General features: G+C 36.4%; 1 protein-coding gene across 4 annotated transcripts in view; it reads left to right on the forward strand.

Moving 5' to 3' along the window:
• The window catches only part of MAP3K2 (mitogen-activated protein kinase kinase kinase 2), a 94,033-nt gene extending 70,860 nt beyond the window's left edge, over positions 1–23,173 (forward strand). For 3 of the 4 annotated variants that reach the window (XM_081581154.1, XM_081581151.1, XM_081581152.1), the window contains 5 exons: positions 392–540; positions 917–1,048; positions 5,092–5,221; positions 11,485–11,662; positions 14,112–17,126. In XM_081581154.1, coding sequence (XP_081437280.1) covers positions 392–540; positions 917–1,048; positions 5,092–5,221; positions 11,485–11,662; positions 14,112–14,337 — 815 coding nt within the window. In that variant the 3' untranslated portion in view covers positions 14,338–17,126. Of the gene's footprint in view, positions 1–391; positions 541–916; positions 1,049–5,091; positions 5,222–11,484; positions 11,663–14,111; positions 17,127–23,068 lie in introns of those variants that run through there. The other variant, XM_081581153.1, reaches the window with a different exon arrangement.
• The last annotated feature ends 3,592 nt before the right edge of the window (positions 23,174–26,765 follow it).

The following is a 26,765-nucleotide window of genomic DNA, read 5'->3' on the forward strand; positions in this document are numbered from 1 at the left end:
ATTTCCTCTTATTAGAATGAGAGTGATGGTCTCCCAGCTTTCTACATTGTAGGCAGATGGAAAAACTTATTACAAATATTACTGCAATAAAGATTAGAAATAGCACATCTTACATAATCAGTGGCATTTTAAATTGAGTGAAAGATGCTATTAAATTTATAATCAGGTAAAAAAAACCTCTCATTGGAAAAAATTAGTCATAGGAATCTGAACCATGTTTGGATTTAGAATTATTAGTTTTCAGAGATGATGATCATTATGAATTTGGATGAACATGATTTTCTCTTAATATCTAAGCATATTCAGTTAAAGATATCACCAATGCAATAGTCCTTAACCATTGTGTGCCATTGGGCTACTCCCATTTTAAGAAAATTTATTTTTTTTTTAGCACCTCGTGCTCCAACCAACTGGAGATTGGGCAAGTTACTTGGCCAGGGAGCCTTTGGCAGGGTCTACCTCTGTTACGATGTTGATACAGGAAGAGAATTGGCTGTTAAGCAAGTTCAGTTTGACCCAGATAGTCCTGAGACCAGCAAGGTAAGAATCACTGAACAAGCTACTTTGTCATGTTATAAGAACCATTTTTACTAAAATAAATATAGCACACCATATAATTTTTTTGTTTTTCCTCAGTGCAAATTATTTGAAAAAAAATAGATAATAGATATATTTATTTACTGTGTACTCTGGATTTTCTGTTTTAATACTCAGTTGTATTCCTAATCTGATTTAGTGTTGGTTTAGCATACCATCAAGGACTGTTACAGAATTATTGCTTAGAGACTTTAAAATGTTTATTCTTTGGGAAGTGGAAATTTCAGAATGAAATCACCTTGATGGTCCATGATGTTTGAATTTTTTTTGCTTTTACTAGCAGTGCTATAAAGACTTAACAGTGAGTTCTGTCTTTCAGGAAGTAAATGCACTTGAGTGTGAAATTCAGTTGTTGAAAAACTTGCTGCATGAGCGAATTGTTCAGTATTACGGCTGTTTGAGGGATCCGCAAGAAAAAACACTTTCCATATTTATGGAATATATGCCGGGGGTAAGTTAGCACATCCTTTGAAATTAGAGATTCTCTATTTAAAGTCTTAGTTGAGGATAAAGAAAAACAACAACTTTGATTATAAAATGTTAAGGACATTTTGGAAGAGTTTTAAATTTAATATAATTTTATTTTTCTATCTTCTTTACTTATCTTTGTATTTCTTTTTTTTTTTTAATACTAAAGTATACTAAAATCGGTTATAAACCTCATAGCAGTCTATACTCAGATTTCCCTGAATGCCCTAAAAATAACACACAATAACTGGTTTATCCTAACTAGGATTCAGCCCAGGACCACACATTACATTTTGCTACTATGTCTCTTACTCCTCTTTTAACATATAACAATTTTTAGGTGACATAGATTTGACAGAGAGACCAAAGAGAGACTGTTCTGTTGAGAGTCTCATCTCATAGATTTCTCTGTTCACATCCTGATGGTGATATTTAGTTTGTTCCTTTGTCCCCGTATTTCCTATAAACTCCAAGTTAGATCTAAAATCTAAATTATATTCAAATCCAGCTTTTACTAGCATACATCCCAGATGATGCTGTGTATCCCATTAGAAGACATACAGTTTCTGGTGGTTCTGATAGTGATGTTAAGATTGACAGCTTGATTAGGGTGATTGACATCCTGTTTTCTCCATTGTAAAGTTTTGTTTTTCTGAAGACCAGAAAGTAATCTGAGCTGTAGCAGTGGCACATGGGAATATCCAGTTCCTTTTCAATCATCTACCTAAATGTTTTTAACACAGATTGATAAAAATTGCCTGAGTCATTCATTTCATTAGGAGGTGAAAATGTGATTTGCAAAAAACTCTTTCATTCCTTCTACATTATTTTTGGTATATGTAGAATACATTCTAATACTAATGATTTTCAAAATGGTGGTATATTTTCTCACTTAAAAATACATTCATTCTCATAATAGGTGATATATGTTAGAAAAAGATTTGTGGCTCTTTAAGGAAAGAGCTTATTAGAATTGTATGTAAAATAAGATATACATACTGCAGTTTAATCTTACGGATCAACAAAACTGTGGACCAATATCTGATAGTACCGTTGTCCCTTGGTATCCTCAGGGAATAGTCCAGGACCTCCCACAGATATCAGAATCCAAATATGCTCACATCCCTTATCTAAGGGTATAATATTTGCATATAACCTACACACATCCTCCCATATACATTGTCATCTCTACATTACTTATAATACCTAATACACTGTAAAATGCTACATAAATAGGTGCCAGTGCAGCAAATTCAAGTTTTGCTTTATGGAACTTTTCTGGAAATTTTTTTTCCAAATATTTTCAGTGAGTAGTTGGTTAAATCTGCAGATGTGGAGTCCAGGAATATAGAGAACTGATTGTAATGGTTTTAACCGTCCTCAATCTTACAAGAGCAACAGTAAACTTTATTCTGATTTTTATCTTCATGAATAATTGTTTATACTGACATCATTGTTATTTATCATTGCTGCTGTTTTATTTTCAAAGATTATGTTGGCAGTGTAAAAATTGTTCTTTAAAATTTAGTCTACAGAAATAATTCAAAAGAAGAAAGTTGTGTACCACCTTTATTTTAGTATTGTCTGAAATGGAAAAAGTGGAAATATCAGTTCACTCAGTGGAAGTAAATTATGATAACATTGTCCAAGAGAATATATATTTAAAATTGTGAAAACCAAGTAACAGAGTTGGAGGAAGTGGGAAGTACTTTGAGAGCAAAAAAGAATATAAAATGCTTTTTAATATTGGTAATGGTATTTTAAAAGTATCTGTATTTGACCAATAACAGAAGAAACTAAAAAATGAAAATGTATTATGTTGGTGTTGTGATTGATTTTTCTCTTATTCAGATTTCCATTACTGTTTGTGCAGTAAATATGTAAATTAAATACCTATGAATAAATTTGACTAGAGATGCAGACTATTGAATATAATTAAATTGGTTTGTAGGCTAGAACCAATTTATGTCACAAATAGAGATGTAAGTAATCTTTATATACTTAGCAATCTTAAGACTAAGTTAGAACTATTCAGGAAAAGGTATTAGATCACATTTCTGATTAGATTTTGTAAAGATAGCTATCTTTTCAAAGTATAGGTTATCAGTCCTTGAATTTGAAAAGCATATTACTAGATTAATTATTGTTCTTGACAATCTAAATGAATTATATGTATGATAAATCCATGGCATATATGGACTGGACATAAATGTTCCTAGACTTTGCTGAATCTGCAGGTCTGTGAATTCTGTACAATTTCCTTCAGTAGATTTGGTATAATGGACCCCTTTATGCCGTAGATTCAAGCTTTGCCAGAAATGTTATTCCATTCTTCAAATTTTCCAAACATAACATTCCATTTTTTAGCTAATAGAACTATTTTCATATCAGAACTGTAAGTTTCTTTTATTTCCAGTACCTGGATTAGCAATTGACTTCTGTTACTATTACTTACACATACACAGTTTATCTGGCACAGTGCTTTCCAGCCCATTCCAGTTGTTCACACTGAAGAAGGTAACATTTTCATGTTACATAGCAGTATACAGATTGCACCAAGAGCTGTTAGCACCACGGGCCACTGGCCAGGCTGCCTGAGGACCCAGAGGATGCATAAGTCTGATAGTCATTTGCAGCCTACAAGTATTTGGGAGCTTATGATTTGGAAAGCTCAGTTCTAGCTGTGTTATTTTGTGCATTACTACAATAGAGACATAGTAAGTTGACTGAACAATAAGCCACATTGAGTTATAGGTATGCCTGGTTGCCTGGCTTGACTCACTGTCTAAGGCTTTCAATACATGTCTGCAAGTCAGGGTTAGCAGAACTGCATCTTGCTGTCCCTTCAGGGATTGCTCAGAATAGTGGGAACAGCATATGGCTAAATCTGCAAAATCCAAGGATCTATTTTTATATGACAGAGTATACAGTTTACAAGAATTGAAAGAAAGACTGGAACATTTGGATGTGTTTTCTCTTTAAAGGAAAAGATTTTGTCCCTCAGGAAGCATTTTATTTCTGTCTTCAAAGTGGTGATTATCAAATTTGCATGTTGGAATTATCAGAGAAGCTTTTTCAAAATTCAGATGCCTATGTCTTACCTCAGATTGATTTCCTGTTCTCAGAAATAGTACCTGCCTAAAAAGACTTCAGAAAGTTAGAAATTCCTTTTTAATATATTTTTCTCATGTTTTGAGCTAAAATCGTGAGTATATAAAAGAAAAACTTTAAAATCTCATATGTGTTCTGATCTTCTAATCATACCCATTCTTTCTCCTGAGAAGTAAATTTTCAGATATCAATAAAACAGTGTTTTAAAAACAAAGTAAGAACAAAATAAATAAAGTAGGACATATATAGAAGAGCAAGTAGGAAAATTAAAAAAAATGTAGTCAGGCCAAAAACAAGCAAGACAAAGGTACTGGAGAATTTAAAAAATTGTACCAATTGCAAGGGAACAGGAGATAGAACCAGCACAGTCACAGAAACAAAGAGTATCAGTCAAAAAATCAGTCAAAAAATAATTTAAAGGCTTCCTTCAGCTATGCCACTTACTCTTTCACAGTTCTAGTCCAGAAGTATAGAAGACTTTTGTGTTAAATTAATGGCATATAATGTTCTTCCTAAGAATTCCTGTGTTCTCCAATTAAAGCCTTCTGGTCATTAACTAGGATTCTCCAAATTAAAACATCTAGTTTTAAATAAATAAGTCATGGGATGTAATATACAGCATAAGGAATATAGTCAAATAATACTATAATGACTTTGTACAGAGGTAGATGGTTACCAGGAGTGATCATAGTGGTGATCATTTTGTAATGTACTTAAATGTTGAGTCATTATGTTATATACCTGAAACTGATATGACATTGTATGTCAACTAAACTTCAAGTAAATAAAATATAGAGCACTTCATTCAGTCAATAAGAATAATAGATAAATATAGGTACACAAATCTTAAAAATATTTACCAGTACTTTTCATTTCAAACCATACTATAGTTTTGTTTTGCTTCCTTTTTCCTAGGGCTCAATTAAGGACCAATTAAAAGCATATGGAGCTCTTACTGAGAATGTGACCAGGAAGTACACCCGTCAGATTCTTGAGGGAGTTCATTATTTGCACAGTAATATGATTGTTCATAGAGATATAAAAGGTAAGCAATGAGGTGTTTTTTAAGTACTCAGTTGTTTTTTTTTTTTAATGAAAATGTGCTATGGTTAAGAAATTTAACATTTAAATTAATTCATCTACCTTTACAATGCCATAGGAAAACAATTCCAACTAGTCCTGTTGTTCACGTTTCTACAAGAGGGAAGCTCTTCTGTGGAGGTTCACAGAATCAGTGAAGTTCAAGTGAACATAAGAATGAGACATATTTTCATACACAGTGCATAGGCTTAGAACATAGTGGTTAAGAATAGGGGCTCTTGGGGCAAGGAGAGGGTGGGACACGTTGAGAAAGGAGCATTGAAACATACACATTACCAGGTGTAAAACAGGTAGCCAGTGGGAAGCTGCGGTGTAACACAGTGACCACAGCCTGGAGCTCTGTGCTGACACAGAGGGGTAGGACGGGAGAGACATTCAAGAGGGAAGGGATATATGTATATATATATAGTTACGGTTGGTTTATGTTGTTGTATGGCAGAGACCAACACAGATTGTAAAACATCCTCCAATTAAAAATAAATTAAGAAAAAAAAATAGGGGCTCAAATTTGACCCAGTTCAAATTCAGGCTTTATCCATCACCACATGTGTAATCTTGGACAAGACACTTGATCTCTCTGTGTCTCGGCTCCTCATTTCTTTAAAAATTAGTTTGGCTGATCTGGATCTTCGTTGCTGCACTCGAACTTTCTCTAGTTGTGGCAGGCAGGGGCTACTCTTAGTTGTAGTGCACGGGCCTCTCATTGTGGTGGCTTCTCTTGTTTTGGAGCTCGGGTTCTAGGAACACAGGCTCAGTAGTTGTGGCGCATGGGCTTAGTTGCTGAGGCATGTGGAATCGTCCCTGATTGGGGATTGAACCCATGTCCCCTGAATTGGCAGGCAGTAGAATCTGCTGTAGAATGCTGGAGCTGGATCACATGTACAGAATGGACCTGCCTAGTGACTCTTAGAGGATGGCAGTGTGACTCATGATCTGAAAGAAATAGGAGCCTGTTTTTCACCTCAAGATCTTCCCTGCTTAGGCAGACCTCAGATGTCAAGTTCAAAACCTGAAAGCCAAGAACTGCATAAGGTGGTGACCATTTTATAATGTATAGCAGTATTGAATCACCGTGTTTATGCCATGGAACTAGCATAGTGTTGTAGGTCAAGTATACTTCAATTAAGTATACTCCCTATACTTTGTAGGGAAATGATTTGTGAGTTATTCTATTAGTAATAATCTCTATTCAAGCCAGTTTCTCTTTAGCCTTCATAATAAGATAAGGTAAAGGAACTGAGGGGAGCTACCCGTTCAAGTAGATCCTCTTCTGACCTTGCTAGTAACATGAGGAAGTTGGAAGCAAGCTGATTTAAAAACATTATAAGGCGCTGTTTTGCTGTGCGTGACATGAGACAGACGGTTGCTTTGAGTGTCATCAAAGCAGTGGACAAGAAGGCAGCTGGAGCTGGCAAGGTCACCAGGTCTGCCCAGAAAGCTCAGAAGGCTAAATGAATATTATCCCCAATACCTGCCACCCCAGTCTTAATCAGTGGTGGAAGAATGGTCTCAGAACTGTTTGTCTCAATTGGCCATTTAAGTAATAGTCAAAGACTGGTTAATGATAACTGTGCGTTTTAAAACCTTCCGAAGGAAAGGAGAATGTTTTTGTGGACTATATGTTTTGTGTGTGGCAGTTTATTAGTTTTAAAAATCAGTGCTTTTTAATGAAAACAACTTGAACAAAAATCTGTCACCGAGTATGAGACCCCTTAAAAAAAAGTTTAAAGAGAAAAACAAAAACAAAGACAGGAAAACATTATAGAGCGAATATATTGATAAGAAAAATGTAAGATATAAAATTGAATATGCAGTATGATCTCAAGTTTATAAAATTAAAGTGTGACATAGAACAATTTTCACATGATTAATGGTGGTTATTTTTAAGTAGCAGGATGAGTTATAATTGTTTATTTCCTTCATATTTTTTACTTTTTATGTATTTTTTAAACTTTTATAATGAACTTTTTTTTAATTAAAGAGAAACCTTTTATTATTTATTTATTTATTTTTGGCTGCTCTTGGTCTTCATTGCTTTGCGTGGGTTTTCTCTGGTTGACAGTAGTGAGCAGAGGCTACTCTTGGCTGTGGTGTTCAGGGCTTCTCACTGCTGTGGCTTCTCTTGTTGTGGGGAATGAGCTCCAGGTGCTCAGGCTTCAGTAGTTGCAGCACGTGAGCTCAGTAGTTGTGCACGGGCTTAGTTGCTCTGCTGCATATGAAATCTTCCCAGGCCAGGGATCGAACCTGTGTTCCCTACATTGGCGGGCAAATTGTTATTCACTGCACCCCCAGGGAAGTCCCAGAATAAGCAGTGTTTAAATGGCAAGGGAAAAGGAAAGCTAGTTGCTTACTTTTAAGTTCAGACTCATGAGTTCATAATGAAAAGTAGGGAACCAGCTCATTATTTCATAATAGGGTTTCTTTATTTGACCTTTCTTTTATGAACTATACTGCTGCTGCAGCTGCTGCTGCTAAGTCACTGCAGTCATGTCCAACTCTGTGCTACCCCATAGACAGCAGCCTACCAGGCTCCCCTGTCCCTGGGATTCTCCAGGCAAGAACACTGGAGTGGTTTGCCATTTCCTTCTCCATTGCATGAAAGTGAAAAGTGAAAGTGAAGTTACTCAGTCATGTCCCACTCTTCGTGACCCCATGGACTGCAGCCTACCAGGCTCCTCCGTCCATGGGATTTTCCAGGCAAGAGTACTGGAGTGGGGTGCCATCGCCTTTTCCGATGAACTGTACTACTGAGGAGTAAATAGAGAATGACCTTTATAAAAATATTTTGGCTAACAAAGAGGGAATGATAGAATAGTACCATTTTACAACTACTAATGGGATTAATAGATATATGCACTAAACATTAATGGCTGCTAACATCACCTCAAAGAGACAGTCTATCATTGCATACTTCCTATTTGTAGACTATATCTACAAAGCAGTTTCCTCCCCCTCCCCAAATTCTTTTTGACCCTGAGTCTGATCAAGCCTCTAGATTCAGCTACCAAATTGTAAAATTATGGAACATTTATAGAGAACAGATCAGCATGTTAAATGACTCCTTAGGATGGACTCGGCAAAACCTAGACAATAAGAAAGCTGTAGGCAGACAACTTAGATTCTTTATAAACTGCAAAGAAAAAAAAAAGATTGGAAGGAACTTTAGGAAAGACTTGAAAGATGTATCAGTGATTCTCAACATAAGGTCCTTGTTTGGATATGGATTTTTTTGAAAAAAAAAAAACAACAACAAAACACTGAGTATATATTTAATAATATCAAGGAATTATTGTCTGTTGTCTTATGTGTGATAAGAACCCTTGTCTTTTAAAGATGTGTAGTGAACTGTTTATTGATCATAATGTCTTTAATTTGATTCAGACAATGTGAGGGGAAGGAGTGGCTAGTAGTGTGGTTAGAAGAGGTCGCCCAGGTGATTGCTGGGATTGGGTGAGGGCGTCATGCAGTGTTCTATCTGCTTTTGTGTGTATTTGAAAAGTCTCCTTAACAGTTTACTTTTAACATATCCTAAGTAAGTTTTTAAAAAGTTAGGTAACTATATTGGGAACCTGCTATATACATTTTCTCTTCAGCCCTTTGTGTGGATGGGCATTGATTCAGCATTGGTGATGACTTCCCAGAGATAGCTCTCCTTGTTTATGACCTGCCTGGGACTGTTTCTGCCCAGGTGGTATCCATTAAAAACTGGGTTGTTGGTTGTCCTTCCCCAGCTTAAATATTTTAGACACAGTGGTGTGTTTTTTTTTTTTAACAGAGTCCTTCTTTAAGTATTGGACAGCGAGAGGGGTCAAAAAGGCAGTGCTGTTTTAGAGAATCACTGGTACCAAGGCATACTTTGGCTTATGCATACAGAGACCGAATCCTTGACTCTCCCCTCAAGACAGGCCTTAATTGACTAGACTGGGAAATTTGCTGTGAGAACAGAAGACAGGGCCAGAAGTTCATGGTGGGGATGGACAGTTTGTATTCTCTCCAGTCTATAATATAGGTTTTTCTCCACTATTCACATTCCTTCTTAGAGGCTGTTTTTTTTTTTTTTTTTTAAAAAAAAGAAGACAGATAACGAATCTTTTTTTTTTAATCTAAAATATGCTGAAGGTTAGGAAAATTTTAGGTAAAGTTTAGAAACTAAAATTAGATAAGTCAATAAAATAAATTGCTTGTTTAAAAACGGCAACTTAGCTGGAACAACATGAGCAAAACAAAAAAAATAGTAAAGTCATTGGTTTATAACCAAAGTGCAAAATAAATATCCATGTATTCACACTGGTAGAAATGGATGGTTGAATAAGTAGGAAAAAAGAGACAAATCTCCTACACGGAATAATTCCAAATAATATATGTAACTACTAAAAAAAGGTAGTTTTTTAGAGATAATTTATATATGAAGAAACTAGACTTATAATCCTAGAAAAAAGATTGAGTTTAAAGAATGATAAATAATAGCCAGGGCGTGGAAGCAACCTAGATGTCCATCAGAAGAATGGATAAGAAAGCTGTGGTACATATACACAGTGGAATATTACTCAGGCATTAAAAAGAATACATTTGAATCAGTTCTAATGAGGTGGATGAAACTGGAGCCTATTATACAGAGTGAAGTAAGCCAGAAAGAAAAACACCAATACAGTATACTAACACATATATATGGAATTTAGAAAGGTGGTAACGATAACCCCACATGTGAGACAGCAAAAGAGGCACAGAGGTATAGAACAGTCTTTTGGACTCTGTGGGAGAGGGTGAGGGTGGGATGATTTGGGAGAATGGCATTGAAACATGTATATTATCATATGTGAAAAGGATTGCCAGTCCAGGTTCGATGCATGAGACAGGGTGCTCAGGGCTGGTGCACTGATGGGATGGGGAGGGAGATGGTAAGGGGGGAACACATGTACACCCATGGCTGATTCATGTCAATATATGGCCAAAACCACTACAATATTGTAAAGTAATTAGCCTCCAATTAAAATAAGTAAATTTATATTAAAAAAAGATGATAAAGGGGAAAATAGAGAATAAAAATAAATGAACCTAGCTCCTAGGTTGTTGGTTTCAGATACCATTCTCCACTAAAAGGAACTAATGTTCCTTGGAGAAATGGCTGATTGTAGACCTGGTGCAGGAGGTACACAGAGTGAACATGGAGCATCTTCTGGTGCCAGAATGTAAGACAGTGCTAACAAATAAACAATCCAGAAATCCAACCAAGTAAGAACACAATGATTGAGTTATGGCAAAGGGACACAGGAGCCAATAGAGAGGACTCCCAATGGACAAAGCTGTAAACAACATGAGCAAAAACAAAACAAAAATAATAATAATAAAGTCATTGGTTTATAACCCAAAGTACAAAATAAATATCCACGTATTCAGATTGGTAGAAATGGATGGCCGAATAAATAGGAAAGAAGAGACAAATCTCCCATGCAGAATAATTCCAGATAATGTATGTAACTTACTAAGCCTAGAGCATAACTTCTCACTCCCTTATACTTAGTGAACTTCTTCCAGAGAGCTTAGTATGGAGACGGGGAAAGAGTAACTTTACAGGGGAGGACTCTGTAAACACTTTCTCAGCTAAGCAGTCATGGTCAGTTTATAATAAATAAAGGTAAAAGTTATAGAAGCAAATGAAATTTTAAAACAGAAACTTGAAGCTTGCTTAGAATAGATTTAAAATGTACTATGTAGAAGTTGAGAAGGAGAAATTTTGATTATGGAGGTTCCTGAGGAGAGGCTAGGTTCACAGGGAAATAATCCTGTAGACAGGGGCTTCTTGCTTGATAACAGAGAGGCTGGGACCAAGAACCTGCTATTGCTTTCATCATCCTCCTCTGAACTTCTCATTCCTTTTTTTTTTGAACTTCCCATTCTTGGTTCGTTTCCCCTTTCTCCTCTTCTTCATCCTCACCTCCCACTTGCACCAGCCCTTTTCAGTGGGAGAACCTTTTCTTTGGTCCTGAAGCACACACAGTGACACTAAATTTTCATTGTTCCATGTAAGAAATCTTCAATACACACTGACCTTACGCCTGGCATTATGCCAGGTACTATTCAGAGGTGCAAAGCAGCCTGATTTTGGAGACGGATTGAAGCGTCTAAGTAATTTTCTGCCTTTGTTGTTTTATGTTATATTCCAAATTGCCAATACAAATAAGGAAATGAGGGTATTTCTTGTTTTAGGTGCAAATATTCTGCGAGATTCAACAGGCAACGTCAAACTAGGAGATTTTGGGGCCAGCAAACGGCTTCAAACCATCTGTCTTTCAGGGACGGGAATGAAGTCTGTCACAGGCACACCGTACTGGATGAGCCCTGAAGTGATCAGTGGAGAAGGCTATGGCAGAAAAGCAGATATCTGGTAGGTTTTGATGTGGGATTTGCCTGAAAACACATACCTTATTAACATATTTCCACTCAGGATGGAAATTATTGAAATGAACTTAAGTTCTTTTTTGTACTTTTGAAATAGGATGTCAGGATTACAAGGATTGATATCATTTTAATTATGCCCTTCAAGGCTTAATAACTGACCAAATAAATAGAGCTTTCGAACTGTTTTTTCATTCTTTAGGAAGGATTTCATCTTAAGCAAATTTCAGCATTAGAAAGCTGTCTTCATTTTATTTCCCTGATGAACTTTTAAAGTAATTAATCTTTATTGTTAGTTTTACAATTCAGTTAACCTTTGATTGCTTAATAATTTTGAGTTAGAACATAAAACGGTCATTTCCTACTTCCCACTGAGAAAAATGGTTTTCTTTCTTTTGTGTTTATTGTTATTTATTGAAGTGGAGAAGAGAAAGTTTCTCTCTGTGACCACTACAGAGCTAGGAAATGAGGGGAATCTCTGTTCCTCCTCTTGCTGTTCACTAAAGGTCACTCTGGTTCCTACTTAACTAAGTTCTCACTGCCTGCCAGCCCCTGAGCCTGAGGTTGGGCACCTTGAGATGTCAGCAGTTCTCTAAACCCTTTCCATTGTGCAGCTCTGGAGTCTCTCCTGCCTGCTTCTCAGCCCTAGCTACTTACATGAGCTCTTTGAGTAAAGTTTTTAATAGGTACTCATTTTAGGCACCTAAAGACAAAGAATTTCTAATGTTTCTATTCTTTGTAAGATAAAGACAAAAAAACACATTCAGTGGCAAGCTAGAGAATTATATGAAGCAAAACTTATGAATAATATTCTTTGCCTAACAAATTTGAGAACTAAATTGTAGTTTGTTTTCATTGATTTTTATGTTTAAAGTACAGGTTTGGGTTTTTGTTTTTAGCTCAAACATAAGCTGCTTGTTTTTTTAACAAGATAATAACACAGTAATTTAGCTGTAACAAAGCCATCAACAGAGCCATATAGAAACAAAACTAAAGGTATTGCTTTAAATTGATTATCTCCCTTAAATAGGAAAAATTTAACCTGTTAGTCTAGTGGTTCTCAAACCTATCCACACATTTGAGAAATGGAGGGAAGGAGGAGGATTGGTGCTTAAAAATTAGCTATACCCAGAGCCCATGTCAGAACAATTATATGTGAGTATCTCAAGAGTGGGGCCCAGGCAGAGATTTCTGAAGTGTTGTTAGGTTTGAGAAGTACAAGTCCAAAGTAATAAGCAATAAAAATCATGCCTTCAAAGCAATTCGAAAGCACAAAGTTAAAAAAATAAATATGGTAAATTTCTTTTCTTTTATCCTAGCAAAAGGAGGAGGGAAGCACCAATTCATTTCTCATTATTTTTTATCCATTTTTGATTGCCCAGAGTGGAGTTTAACAAACATCAAATATTGAAAGTTATACAAATGTATTATATGCTACAATTTTCACTACTTTACATTTAGAAAGCTCTTCTAAGACAGTACCAGCTTTCAGAAAGAAAAGCACTTTTTAAAGTTTGCATAGATGTTTAAGTTGGCTGTTGGTTCAACTAAGAGTCAATATAATGCACTAAAAGGCATTTTATTAGTAACAGTTATTATAAAACTATTCATGTACCACAAATTTAACCTTTTGGTGCAACAAGAAGAATATTTGAGTGTTTACCATCTATTTCTACAGCTGTCAGAATTCATTGAAATGCAGACTCAAAACATAAGTTTTTCTTCAAGACTGCATACATAAAATACTTTTCCTATAACTGCACTATATCCCTGACAGATCCCTACTGGAGAGTTCAGTAGTGACTACAGGCATATTTATCTTTAAAACAACTTTTTTCTCATTGTTCGGGTTTGGGATTGATAATCAAGTTTGGAAAAAGCTGTTTCCTTAAAATTAGATAAATTCACTTAAAAACGTCTCCTCAAATTTAAAAATCCTGTTTTCTTCAGCTCCATGTCAGTCGATCTAAACTACATCATTCTTGCCCTGAAGCTCTCTTCTCTGAGGTGGTCTTCATTTGTACCTTCTGTAGATTCTCCTCCAGTACTGGGAGGGGGGGCCTGGTGCCTAGGAGCAGGTGTCCCGGCCATCACGGTGTTGACCAGGCCAGCCGAGGCCTCAGTCACCCCTGCGTCTTTTTGGTGCTTCACAGTGGCTCCAAGACACCTCAGGGATGCTGGAGATATGGACAGTCCAGAGCAGGAGCCCTTCAGAGACATGGAGAATGTCAGCCTCAGACCCCAGAGGCTCCGTGAGGGAGCTGAGGGCCTTGACCTCAGTTACAGTTGTCTATGATAACAGCCTTGTAATGAAATTTTACACTTGAGACCAAGGCATATTTAAATGTATATGAACTTCACACGTTTCTCATTTTGTAGGTAGTTAACTGACTTTCATGATGATGTTTGTGTAAGGTTTTTTTTTTTCCCCCTCTTAGGAGCGTGGGCTGTACTGTGGTAGAAATGCTAACTGAAAAGCCTCCTTGGGCCGAGTTTGAAGCAATGGCTGCCATCTTTAAAATCGCCACTCAGCCAACAAACCCAAAGCTGCCACCTCACGTCTCAGACTATACTCGAGATTTCCTCAAACGGATTTTTGTAGAGGCAAAACTGAGGCCGTCAGCTGATGAACTTCTAAGGCACATGTTTGTGCACTATCACTAGCAGCCAGTAACCTCTCCTGTGCCTCTACCCAGCTCCTGTCTCTTCATTCACCTTCTCTCTGACTGCACTTTTTCTTTTTTATAAAAAGAGAGATGGGGGAGGAAAAAAAAAAAGACAAGAGGGAAAAGTGTTTCTCTTGATTCTTGGTTAAATTTGATTATTAATAATAATAGTAACCTAAATTTTTTATATTTAATCTTTTTTTCCCTTACAAGAACTTGAAACTTTTTTTTTTTAATTTTTATAATGTACTGATGTGGTTCAGAGACATACAGCACTTTAGTACATAGTCACTCTTTTTAGTACAAAAAAATCATTGGAATACCTAAAGATTGTAGAGTCTTTCCCTGTGTCACTGACAGATTGGCAGTGATGGGGAGACATGGAAAACAAGAAGAAAAAAATGATGTATAATTTGTAGTTTTTAGTGGTAGTATTTAAAATAGATTCTCGTTTGTGGGGTTGAGCCCTAAACTTGAGTTTAGGATAGGTACTCAACTGAAAGAATATAGGTTCCTTCTTGTATCTGTATTCTTTAGATCCTAACCTCTGTCTACCAAGCTTTTTGCTCAATAGGAATCTTGATAGAAAATAGGAATCTCTAGAGGTATGTTTATTTGTTAATCCTAACCAGTATAATAAGCAAATACACTATAATAGATCCATATTACTGGAATCTATAAACCTTGAGGGATAGCTTTCTGCTTAAAAAAAAAAGATACTGTTTTATTTTAAAGCAGATATGTGAAGTCAATAAGCAAATCCAAATTAAAAGACAGAAGACTGCTCTAATTAAATGTGTGAGAGTAGAAGAGACCACATTTGCCAGTCAACAGAAATAATGAAAAGAACTGAGTGTTGTTTAGTGTATTTTAAACTGTGTTCTTTACCTGAGGGGAAAGTCCCAAAATTAAGGGGAAGGAGAAATAAAATCATGTATATTGTATCTTTCTGATTCTAGCTCCTGATTCCCCATAGATAAACATGCTTTAGGAACTAAGAGTTTAACCTGGAGTATCCGTGTCTTAAAAGCTAATGTTGTGAGATAAAACCCTTGTTCTTTGGATCACAGAGTGCTAAAGTACCTCAAAAAACAGTTGCCGTGTAAAATAGTGGTTTTCATGGCTGGGGTGTGGATAATTTTACCTGGCATTTGGCAATGCCTGGAGGTATTTTTGGTTGTCATAAAAAAGAGGATGCTAGAGGCATCTAGTGGTTAGAGGCCAGGGATGCTGCTAAACAAACTAAAGTACGCAAGAACAGCACCTCCCTTCCCCCATCAAAGAATTATCCTCCCCAAATATTAAAAGTGCTGAAGTTGAGAATCCCTGAGATAAATACTAGCCCTGGTTATAAACCGAAAATGGCTATGTACAAAGCAGGTTCCTTGCAAAAAGTAAATTTCAGAGAGTTATATAGTGCATAATGAGGGTTTTACAAGAGCAGATATCACTACTTCAAGTCAAGGGGGAATGATCTGTACAAACAGCAAAGAGCAGCCCTTTTCTTACCAGCTGTGTATTGCACCCAAATCAGTAACTTTCATTTTGGAAATAAAATTAACTTAAACATGGAGCCTATTGAACTCAGCCATCTGTATGTATATATTCTTTCCTCAGAAGTCAGTTCATTCATAATTGTGGGAAAATAAAGGCATATTAAAGCAAAGTATTAACTTGTTTAAATGAAGGTTAAAAACTGCCAGATATTTCTAGCATAAGAGCCAAGGACATTAAGCAGAAAGAGACTACTGGGAAACTCCCACTATCTCTGATGGACTTGTGCTACTGAAAAACATAAATGATATCAGTGATTTGGCCACTTGCAATTTTTTCAGCATATTAAAGCAAGGGCTAAGTACTTTGAGGGTCTAGAAAATAGTATTCTTCCTGGAGGCCCTCAATGTGATGCCTTTCATGAGATTCATAAGGGACCTGGGTATTTTATTTTCTGCTAAAAGGTATGCTTCTTTAGGAACCCTTTTAAAATACTTTGTTTCTGAAGTTAAGTAGATGTTGGTCTACTGTATCAAGGTCCTGTCTGGCATTCCCTATAGGAATATTTGAAATTCCACTAGCTAGTCTGAGAAGAAGTCAAAGCACAAATACAGCTGTTAAAGCTTCTCCTATTCCCGTATAATGAAAGGAAGCAGCTTGCAAGGAAGAACATGAATTAGTAGCCTACCTCCCACCCCCCAGAAAATCAACTGCCAAATCTTGTGCTATAAATGTAGTCCCCAAGGATGTGGATCTATTATAATTTCTTCGTCTTTTATGAGTGAAGGCATCTCTTCTACTTGAGCAAGACCGTGGTATCTGGACCAGTGGGCTTTTCCTTCCTTTGTGTTGTGTGCTTGTGATTTCCTTTTGGCTCATTTTTGGTCTGTCAGGGTAATCAGCAGTGTAGAATATGAGACAAGTGCTCTTTAAAGAGAAACCTTGGGAGACTGTGAAACCTGAAGCAAAATGTTTGCTTTTTTCAGTCTATTTCCAAAATGCTATAGAAAATAAAATCACCTGAAAAGAAACTGCTATGTTAACACTGCTGCGTAAGACTTTTGTTTTATAAGAAAAATATTACTATGAAAAGTATTGTTCTTTATGTAGAGACTTAAGAATAGACTAATAGTTTACAGAGTTATATAAAAATGTGATGTGAACTTATTTCATACAAGTTGTTAAAGGTACCAAAAACCACAAAAAAAGTTAATATATATAAAAACTACTAGAACAAAAAAGCTTAAAGTGGGATGAGGTATGGAAGATCAAAATTAAATTTAAAAAAGAAAATTTTGAAAGGAAACACATCTATCGGGGCTGTTAAATATAACACTCCATTTTTTTTTCTTTCTAATAATGATATGGATCAACAAATGAAATTTGAACTTTTTAGGATGACTATAAATGTGTTTTGTTTTTTAAATGCACAACCTGATTCTTCTATACTGTAATGTTTCTTTGCTGAGGCTGGAAAATGACCAGACTGCTAACTTTGTGCCTTTAAAATGCATTCTGCTTTGATAGTGGCAGACTTTTTGGTGCTGGAGAAGATTCACTAGCAGTCTTTTATGTGCTTTTCAGGATATACCTTTCTACTTAGGCCTTGAGAGATTCAAGATGGCATGACTTAGGCTTGGACCAAATACAAGATCTTTTACATTGCACACAAATTATATTGAATAAAAGGGTTGAAAAATATCATAATGACTAATGGAAATTTTGATGGTAATTCTTTAAAATGTATTTTAAAATATACAGACTTTGAGAGTTTCAATATGACAATCTTTAATTTTCCTCATTTATAAAACATGTTTCTAACCTGAGAAACAGTTGAAGACTACTGCCTTAGAAAGTTTTCAAAGGCATGACAACCTTATATAATTTATATGGGTTGAAATGTTAATGCACAGGCTGAACTATAAAAGAAAAATTAAAACTTATTTCATAGTAAATTGAATTGGCTTTGAAGGAGTCTTTATCTTATTTCCAATAGAAGCTACATTTAAAAGGTGAAATTATTTCTTTAGAGTAGCTTTCTCTGCTACTTCAGCTCTTGTATATGTCAGATCTGGTGTGTAATATTTCTGAGATGGAAGTATAAAAAGGTACATGAAATTACTGAGAAAATAAAATTTGAATAGTTTATAGGGACAACCAAGCTTGGGAGCAAAAGCAAAGACATTTGCCAGATGCAAAATCCTTGGCCCAAAGAACAACAGAGTTCTTTGTCAGTGATTTCATTTGGGACCAATAGTTCAATATAAAATCACCTAGTGTCAGCCAAGTATAGGGATCTATCAATTTTTTTTTAACATGGTGAGTCTTTTTCATTTACTTATTCAATATTGTGACTTACTATGTCAGGTTTTAAATTAACTTGTCCTTAAGGAGGTCACAGTCTAGGAGGAAAAAATGGGCAAACAATTATTTTTTTGACATATCGTAACTCTGAAAAGTTCATCAATGATGTTTTAAACTGTTAATACTTATGAGGTGAGGGGAAAGTGACTTTGGGTAACCATCGGCCGTTATAAACTAAACAACAGGCAGTAGAAGCACCCCAGTTGGAGGGATCTGCACAGGTCAGGCCACCTCTCGCTCAGGACTCCCTATGAAAACCCAGCCTCTGTTCAAACAGTTCCAGTGATGGGGGCATTTATTCTATTATGTAGTATTTTTTTTTCCTGCTTTTTTATTTTAAAGAAAAGAATATTTTCTTTTGATCTGAATTATTAAAATACCCAAAACATTTGATAGAAATTGAATTCTGCCAACAGTGTTATTAATACTAAGATCAGGAAAATTTCTTGAGATCTTACTGTTTTATATGAAGTTTGGCCTTTGTTACAAATGTAATGTTTATATTTATTTGAATCTTAAAGATTGGTTAAAATGTTAATGAAAAGCAGTTTAATTGTTAATTTTTCGTAGTGCCTTTTTCTCTGTATGCCTTAATTTTGTTTTATATCAATAATAATTCACATTACCCACCGAAATGAAAGTTTCTCCAAAATCAGTAGGCTTCAGGAGTTCATTTGGCCTTAGACTGTGTACTGGCCATTAAACTTTTCTTAATGCCTGCTTCCTCCTACCCTTTTCTACCTCTTTTTTTAAAAATATGTTAGAAGAGAAACATTAACATTGTTTTGTGATAGACACATTGCAGTTTTACTAGATACAAATTTCTAAGATAAGGATAGAAAGATATTTTGATTCTAAAGAGACATAGTAAATTATTTTCCAGGTTGGTTACTTGATTTTTCAATCACATTGGCACTGTTTAAATTCTCTGTATATCATGATTCAGTTACGATTTTCAAAGAAGAACTGGAATGGTGGTTTTTGTCCTAAAGAGGTCATTTAAATGGTTTACAAATGTTAAGGCAATGAGACTTAGGGCAATGAGCAAGAAAGCCAGGGATAGCAAATTCTAATCCTTACTTTTAAGCTAGCATTTTGACTAAAACTCTAGCTTTTCTGTGAAGAGTGTGTGTGTGTGTGTGTGTGCACATGTGTGTGTATGTGTTTGTGGAGTTGGGGCAGGGGTGGGAAGGAAGGAAAGGTGTGAATGTCCAATTAGATTAGTCTCTGTTCTTGGAAGAACAATTTAAATATGTATAACCTACTGATGTTGGAATGCCAGCACATTTTCCACAAGTAGCTAGTACAAACAGTTGTTTAATAAAGGTATTTATTGTAAATTGCCAAGCTCTTGGTTGCTAAAAGTAGATTAAAATTGAATTTGTATGTGTGTATAATAGCTTATGTATAATTCTTAAATAGAAAGTAATTGGTTTTGCATAGTTCTTCATGAGCTCTTTGGAATAGAAATTCTGCCAGACATTATCAAAACAAGCGTCCTTAGCTTACCAAGTGTTCAAAAGGAAATTGTTTTATACCTCTTTTTGGTTGGCTAGGGAAGGCGTGCTGTGAAGCTACTGTTCCTACTTGATAGTCGTCTTTAGCTTTGCTTTGACTTCTGCCACAATCTGGACAGGATGCCATAATAGGTGTGGAAGTATCATGCCAACCTACTCTCTGTTTTCACCTTTCAGAGCTGTAGGGGGTAGTGCGCTCTTAGGGGAGTTGAGAGAACCTTCTCTCGGTTGTAGTGAGAGTGGACATGGTTTAGTTTCAGAAAGTTGAGGGAGGAGTCATAGCTATAGTAAAGAATAAATTTTATCTTTGCTTGTATTGCAGTCTCATGTAATTCTTCATATTTTTCAAAATTGTGCGTTTTAATTGACAGTAATGCTATTTTTGTTAATAACAGAAAAGGCGTTAAATCAGTGAGTACTATTATTCCCTATGCCTAATGACTTCTTGTTTGTATTTACAATCTGTATTACCAGAATCACTTTAAACCAAAGCTTTTATATTTTCTGCACACATAGCCAAAATGATTAGCACTGTTACTTCTGCCCAATTGTAAGCTAATAGTATAAAAATGATAAAACAGGTACTAGTAGAATTTGTATCTGAATCTATCCTTCAAGTTAAAGGACAGGTGCTCAGTGTTTGCATTTAGACACGCAGAATTTACTTCAACTATTATGGAACTCTATAGACATTACAGACTTGAGTTTGTACACGTGCCAATCTTATTAATGTCACTTGACCATAGATGCATATACATACACATTGACACATGATGCCTCAGGTTGGTGGCGTACTTTCTTTCTAGTGTCTTGACATTTATGAACTTGTGTTTGACTTGAGGGACATTTCAGGAAAGTTGTGCAGAAAAGTAGGTTATGGACTTTTTGTGCCATAGACATTTTGGAAGATAAGAACAAGTCTGCTCTCCAGCATACATGCAGAATTTGTCCCCAAGTAGGATTTCTGAGTCCCTTAATGCCAGTTGAGGACAGTAAAGTTTGTGACTATACTGAAAAGCACTTTTGTCTTCACTTATTTGTGTAACTAACTGCTGGTGATTTTAGCATTAGCATTGCTTGGAGGGGAGAGATAAGTAACAAAATTATGTCTAACTCTGTTAGACACTTAGGCTTCAAAATAGATTTGTCATGTTCTCATTTTTCCAAAGACTGTTTTTCCACCTGGAATAAGAAAGAACTAGTGGAAACATTTGAGCTGGAAAGGTTTATGGGCAAAAGAAAGTAGGCCAAACCCTTGCAATATACCCTGTTCAAGTGAAAGTGCAGTGTCTAAGGATAAGAATACTTCTTTAAAAACAAACACTTGTTTTTAATACAATCTTAGTAAGTAAAAGGTTTACATTTTTTCTATTGCTGTTGGTTTTAAAATTTGCTACCCTGCATTCTGAAATATTATAAAAGAGTTAATACCAAAAATACTTTTAATGTCTGACATCTCTTACATTTCACATGGTTCTTTTTATTCAAATATCATTGTAAATAAAAGTAAACTTGGATAAATATGAGAATAAACTTTTAATTGTTGCAAATTCTGATTATCAATTTGTAAATTTACCCTTTGACCTAATGTACATTTTTAAATGTAGCCATTAAATTCTCTATATTTAAATCTATTAGTTTCTTCTCTCTGTAAATGTTTTTAATCTGTTAAATGCTGGGCAGTTTATGTACAGAGGTGTTCTTTTCCTATCAAGGTTGACTTTTTTGCACATTTTTGGAAATGTTTAATTTGTACACTGATTTACTACTCTGACCAATAATTGTTGATGGGTGTGTGAGCATCGTGAATGCGTGCATTGAACTACTGTCTGTGTCTCTACGTTTAAACTTCTTTCAAGATGTAGCCATCAGTAACTGCATCGCTATTACTGATTTAGATGGGCTTTCATGCTTTTACAAAGTATACTTATCTATGGTTCTATCTTTGTTGAGAACTCAGGCGTTCAACATCACTTTCTGATTTTATATGTATTCTAAAATCCATGACTAAGTTGAAAGTATGCTTGTAACTCTGTGTATTGGGGGATGTGTGTGTGGAGATGTCTTTTTCTGTCTGTAGGTACGTGTATATATCCCAGTAATTTCTTATTTTCATTTCTACATTTTTATGAACTTGTTTTATAAGGATACTGTTTAGTTAGAATAATTAAATATATATAAAGCTTTCTGAGAGATTATTTACTATATGAATATATTTTCAGCTGGCTGATCAAAACTATTTTCTTAATTTTGTTTTTACCATTCAAAATGTATTTGTATTTCCACAGTTGATTGCAGATTTACTTAGATACCTATCAATTAAAATATTCCTGCAGAGAACATTGAATTCTCATTGAGAATTCTATGAAATGCAAATTAAGAGAAAAAAATAGGTTTTAAGCAGTAGCAAAAACACTGTCCACTAAAACAGCCTTTGAATTCTCAGAGCTATGAAAAAATGTGAGAAACAAAATTATCTTGAAGAGATGTCAAGGCTTTTATATCTCCAGTTGCTGTTGGCCTGTCCTACTGTTTTGAAATATTTCCTTTATTCTACCCCAAAGATTTCAACTTTCAGTTTTCTTCTTACTGGGCAAGGTCAGACGTCACTCATAAAACAATATATTGAAAAATTGTGATTCTCTGTGATTGACTATAAATTGGTTTAGAAATGTCCAAACATAAATTATTGTGTCTTTATACCGTATTTTGTATTTTAAGTAACTGGCAGAAAAAGAATTGGGAATTAAATTTCCAGTCTGACAATGTTGTTGTACTTAAGGAAAACCTTGTTTTTAATGTGCGGTATCATGTAAAATTACTTATGTTAGGAATAGAGTTCACTGTTGAAGTTGAATGTCACTAAGCTTATGTTATAAGAAGCCGATATGATTAGAAAAACCTACCAGAAGCCAGATACAGTGTGGTATGTGCCACATTTCATGCACATTTGATTTTGTGTTCATTCAAAATTGTGCTTGTAAAAATGTATAAAATCTCTTGAGTTTTACAGTTTTTATGTACTTGATTTTTCTTGCTGGTAAATAGCTTTTTTTTTTTTTAATCTAATGTGAAAGAAACCATGTTTATATTTTGTTAGTGATCAATGACTTTGTTTATATGGAAATTTGTATATTGTTGGCACACATCTTTGTTTAGATTTATCGTGCATGAAGGCCTGCAATAATTAGCACAATGAAAATTGCTTTTTCTTACATGTTCATTTTTTGAAAGATTGTGGTGCAAAGGCTTACTCTAAGTAACCTTCTGGACTATGGAATGAATATAAATGAATGGCACTTTGAGTGTTAATAAAGCTGATATTTATTTCCACTGTGATTGCTTTGTCCACAGCTCTTCTTGGACACACTGTTGTCTCTCCTCTGCCTGATTTGATCACTTTCTAGGAGACCACTTTCTAGGAGACAGCCTAGAAACATTGTAACTAAATCTTCCCAAGATATAAGTCTGTAAGTTCTCCTCAACATGCTCTGGCATATTTCTCTAGATACTTTGATTACCCAAATCAGAAATGAATGGTGACTAAAAACAAAAAGCCTACTGTCAGAGTGTAAAGAATGGACACTCCCACAGTACTGGAGATCATTTAAGTTAACACTGTCATATAGAGGGCAGCTTAGCAACACCAAGTCAAAAGCCTTAGAGTCTTGTATATCCTCTGACCCAACAGTTTTGTGTGTAGGAATATGATTGCAGATGTGCTAAAATACATCTATAAAAGCCCCAAATTGAGTTCTCCATGTTCAATAGCGGGGGCTATTGTAACAAAGTACTGCAAACTGGCTGGTTTGTTTTAGCCGCAGAGGCTGTAAGGCCAAAGTTAAGGTGGGCTTCTCAGGTTGCTCAGTGGTAAAAGAATCTACCTGCAGTGCAGGAGACATGAGTGTGATTCCTGGGTCCAGAAGATCCCCTGAAGGAGGGAATGGCAACCCACTCCAATATTCTTGCCAGGAAAATCCCATGGACAGAGGAGCCTGGGGGGCTCACAGTGGGACATGACTGAGCATAAGCACACAACACACACAAGGTATCATCAGGGCCGTGCTTCCCTTTAAACCTGGAGGGGAGTCCTTCCTTGCCTCTCTCTAGCTTCTGGTAGCCCCAGGTGTTCTTGGCATGTGGCCATAACTTCCGTCTCTGCCTCCTGTCTTCATGTGGTGGTCTCCCTCTGTTTCGTTTTTTAAATAAGGACACCAGTCATGTAGTATCAGGGCCCACCATAATGACCTCGTTTTAACTTGATTACCTCTAAAGACTGTATTTCCAAATAAGGTCACATTCTGAGGTACTGGAGGTTAGGATTTCAAAATACCTTTTGGTGGGAAACACAAACATATTGCAGTCTGCCCTATGGCTCCTGAAAATTCATATTTTCCCCAGGTACCAAATACTTTCACCCCATCCCAACTTCCCCCAAAGTCTTATTCCAACATCAACTCTAAGTCCATATATGTTACTAAACTTCAGTCTCTCAGTGGTGTCCGACTCTGCGACCCCACGGACTGCAGCACACCAGGCTTTCCTGTCCATCACCAACTGACAGAGCTTGCTCAAATTCATGTCCATCCAGTTGGTGATGCCATCTAACCAGCTCATCCTCAGGAAAATTAACCAAGTTTGGCAGTTAGAGCTTAAACAAATGCTGTATATTCAAGGCCATTTTTTCTTTATTTTTGGCCGCTCCACACGGCTTGTGGGATCTTAGTTCCCCACCCAGGGATCAAACCCAGGCCCTCCACAATGGAAGTGCAGAGTCATAACCACTGGACCGCCAGGGAATTCCCAAGCCATTATTTCTATTTACCAAAATTTGTCTTAAATTCAAGATGCAGTTAAAGATTAATACCTGATAATACTCTACAGAGCTATTTATAATAGGATAACCTGGAACTAACTATTCCAATGCCCCCAAATTAGGGTTTGACTAAATAAATTATGACTTGTTTTTCACTTGCTAAGTCATGTCCAACTCTGCGACCCAATGGACTGCAGCAGGCTGGGGTTTCTTGTCCTTCACTATCTCCCAGTTTGCTCAAACTCACATCCATCCAGTTGGTGATGCCATCTAACCATCTCATCCTCTGTCATTCCCTTCTCCTCCTACCTTCAATCTTTCCCAGCATCAGGGTCTTTTCCAATGAGTCAGCTCTTCTCATCAGGTGGCCTAAGTATTGGAACTTCATTAAATAGTCATTAAACATTTATTTTTGAATGTTTTTCCAGTAGTCATGTTGTGAGAGTCAGCTATGGTTTTTCCAATAGTCATGTATGGATGTGAGAGTTGGACCATAAAGAAGGCTGAGTGCTGAAGAATTGATGCTTTTGAATTGTGGTGTTGGAAAAGACTCCTGAGAGTCCCTTGGACTGTAGGTAGATCAAACTGCCGCTGCTGCTGGTGCTGCTAAGTCGCTTCAATCGTGTCCGACTTTGTGCGACCCCATAGACGGCAGCCCACTAGGCTCCTCTGTCCCTGGGATTCTCCAGGCAAGAACACTGGAGTGGGTTGCCATTTCCTTCTCCAATGCATAAAAGTGAAAAGTGAAAGTGACGTCGCTCAGTCTTATCTGACTCTTCGGGACCCCATGGACTGTAGCCTACCAGGCTCCTCCATCCATGGGATTTTCCAGGCAAGAGTACTGGAGTGGGTTGCCATTTCCTTCTCCAAGATCAAACTAGTCAGTCCTAAAGGAGATCAGTCCTGAGTGTTCATTGGAAGGACTGATGTTGAAGCTGAAACTCCAATACTTTGGCTACCTGATGCAAAGAGCTGACTCATTTGAAAAGACCCTGATGCTGGGAAAGATTGAAGGCAGGAGGAGAAGGGGACGACAGAGGATGAGGTGGTTGGATGGCATCACCAACTCAGTGGACATGAGTTTGAGTAAAGTGTGGGAGTTGGTGATGGACAGGGAGGCCTTGCGTGCTGCAGTCCATGGGGTCACAAAGAACCGAACACGACTGAGCGAACTGAACTGCAACAAAGCTTATGTTAAGAAGATAAAAAAAAAAAAAGAAAAGATAAATTCTATGTCCAAGCAACATCTTGGTGTTAAAAAAAACACCTACTCACAGGAAAAAAGCCTGGAAAAAACTAAACCAAAATATAGATAGCTAGGGTTGTGTTAGGTATGATTTAAATAGCCTTCACTATTGTTCCCCCTGTTTTCACATGAAAATGATTAATCGGAGGGAAAATGTAAACCTGCAAAAGAAAGTTTTAGTTGTGTTTCCTCCATTTCTTGAAAAGTGAAATTCATTTAGAGCAGGTAACAACAAAGCTTCAATTTACTGAAAGTCGTTTATCTGAGAACTGATCTACATTGCAGATTTTGTGGCTGAGTCTCAGTCTTCAATTTGCTCAGCTGATCAGCAGCATCTAACACAGCAGATCACTTCCTTGACCCTGAAATGAGATGAATAAAAGGATTTCCAGGATTCCTGATTTTCCTATCTCACTGGCTGTTCTTCATTCAGCTGGTTTTGAAGAATTCACCATTTTCCAGCCTCTTCACTGTAAAATGTTCCCAGACATTTCTTTACCTACATTTGTTCCCTGGGTAACTTTAATCAGTTCTATAGCTTCAATATCATAGATATATGATGGCAGTTCCCAAACGTATTTCTAGGTCCCTGAACTTCAGACTTCCACCCAACTATCAGCTTGACATTTCCTTTATTTATGTAATAGGCTGCTTCTATGAATTGCATCATCCCCCGAATTTGTACACTAAAGCCTTAACTCCCAACGTTACTGTATTTGAAGACAGAGCCTATGAGGAGATGATAAAAGTTAAATGAGGTCATATGGTTGAGGCCCTAATCTGAGAAAACCGGTGCCCTCGTGAAGAAAAGACACCAGAGTTTTCCCTTCCCGCAGTCCCCATGTGAGGACATAGCAAGAAGGTGGCCATCTTCAAGCCAGGAAGAGAGCAGGATCTTAACCTTGGACTTCCAGCCTCCAGAATTGTGACAAAATAAGTTTCACTGTTCAAGTCATATAGTCTGTGGTGTTTTGTTATGGCACTCAAGC

The sequence above is a fragment of the Giraffa tippelskirchi genome, chromosome 3 (genome assembly GCF_054371585.1).
Source record: "Giraffa tippelskirchi isolate mGirTip1 chromosome 3, T2T-mGirTip1v1.2.pri, whole genome shotgun sequence".
Classification (NCBI taxonomy): domain Eukaryota; kingdom Metazoa; phylum Chordata; class Mammalia; order Artiodactyla; family Giraffidae; genus Giraffa; species Giraffa tippelskirchi.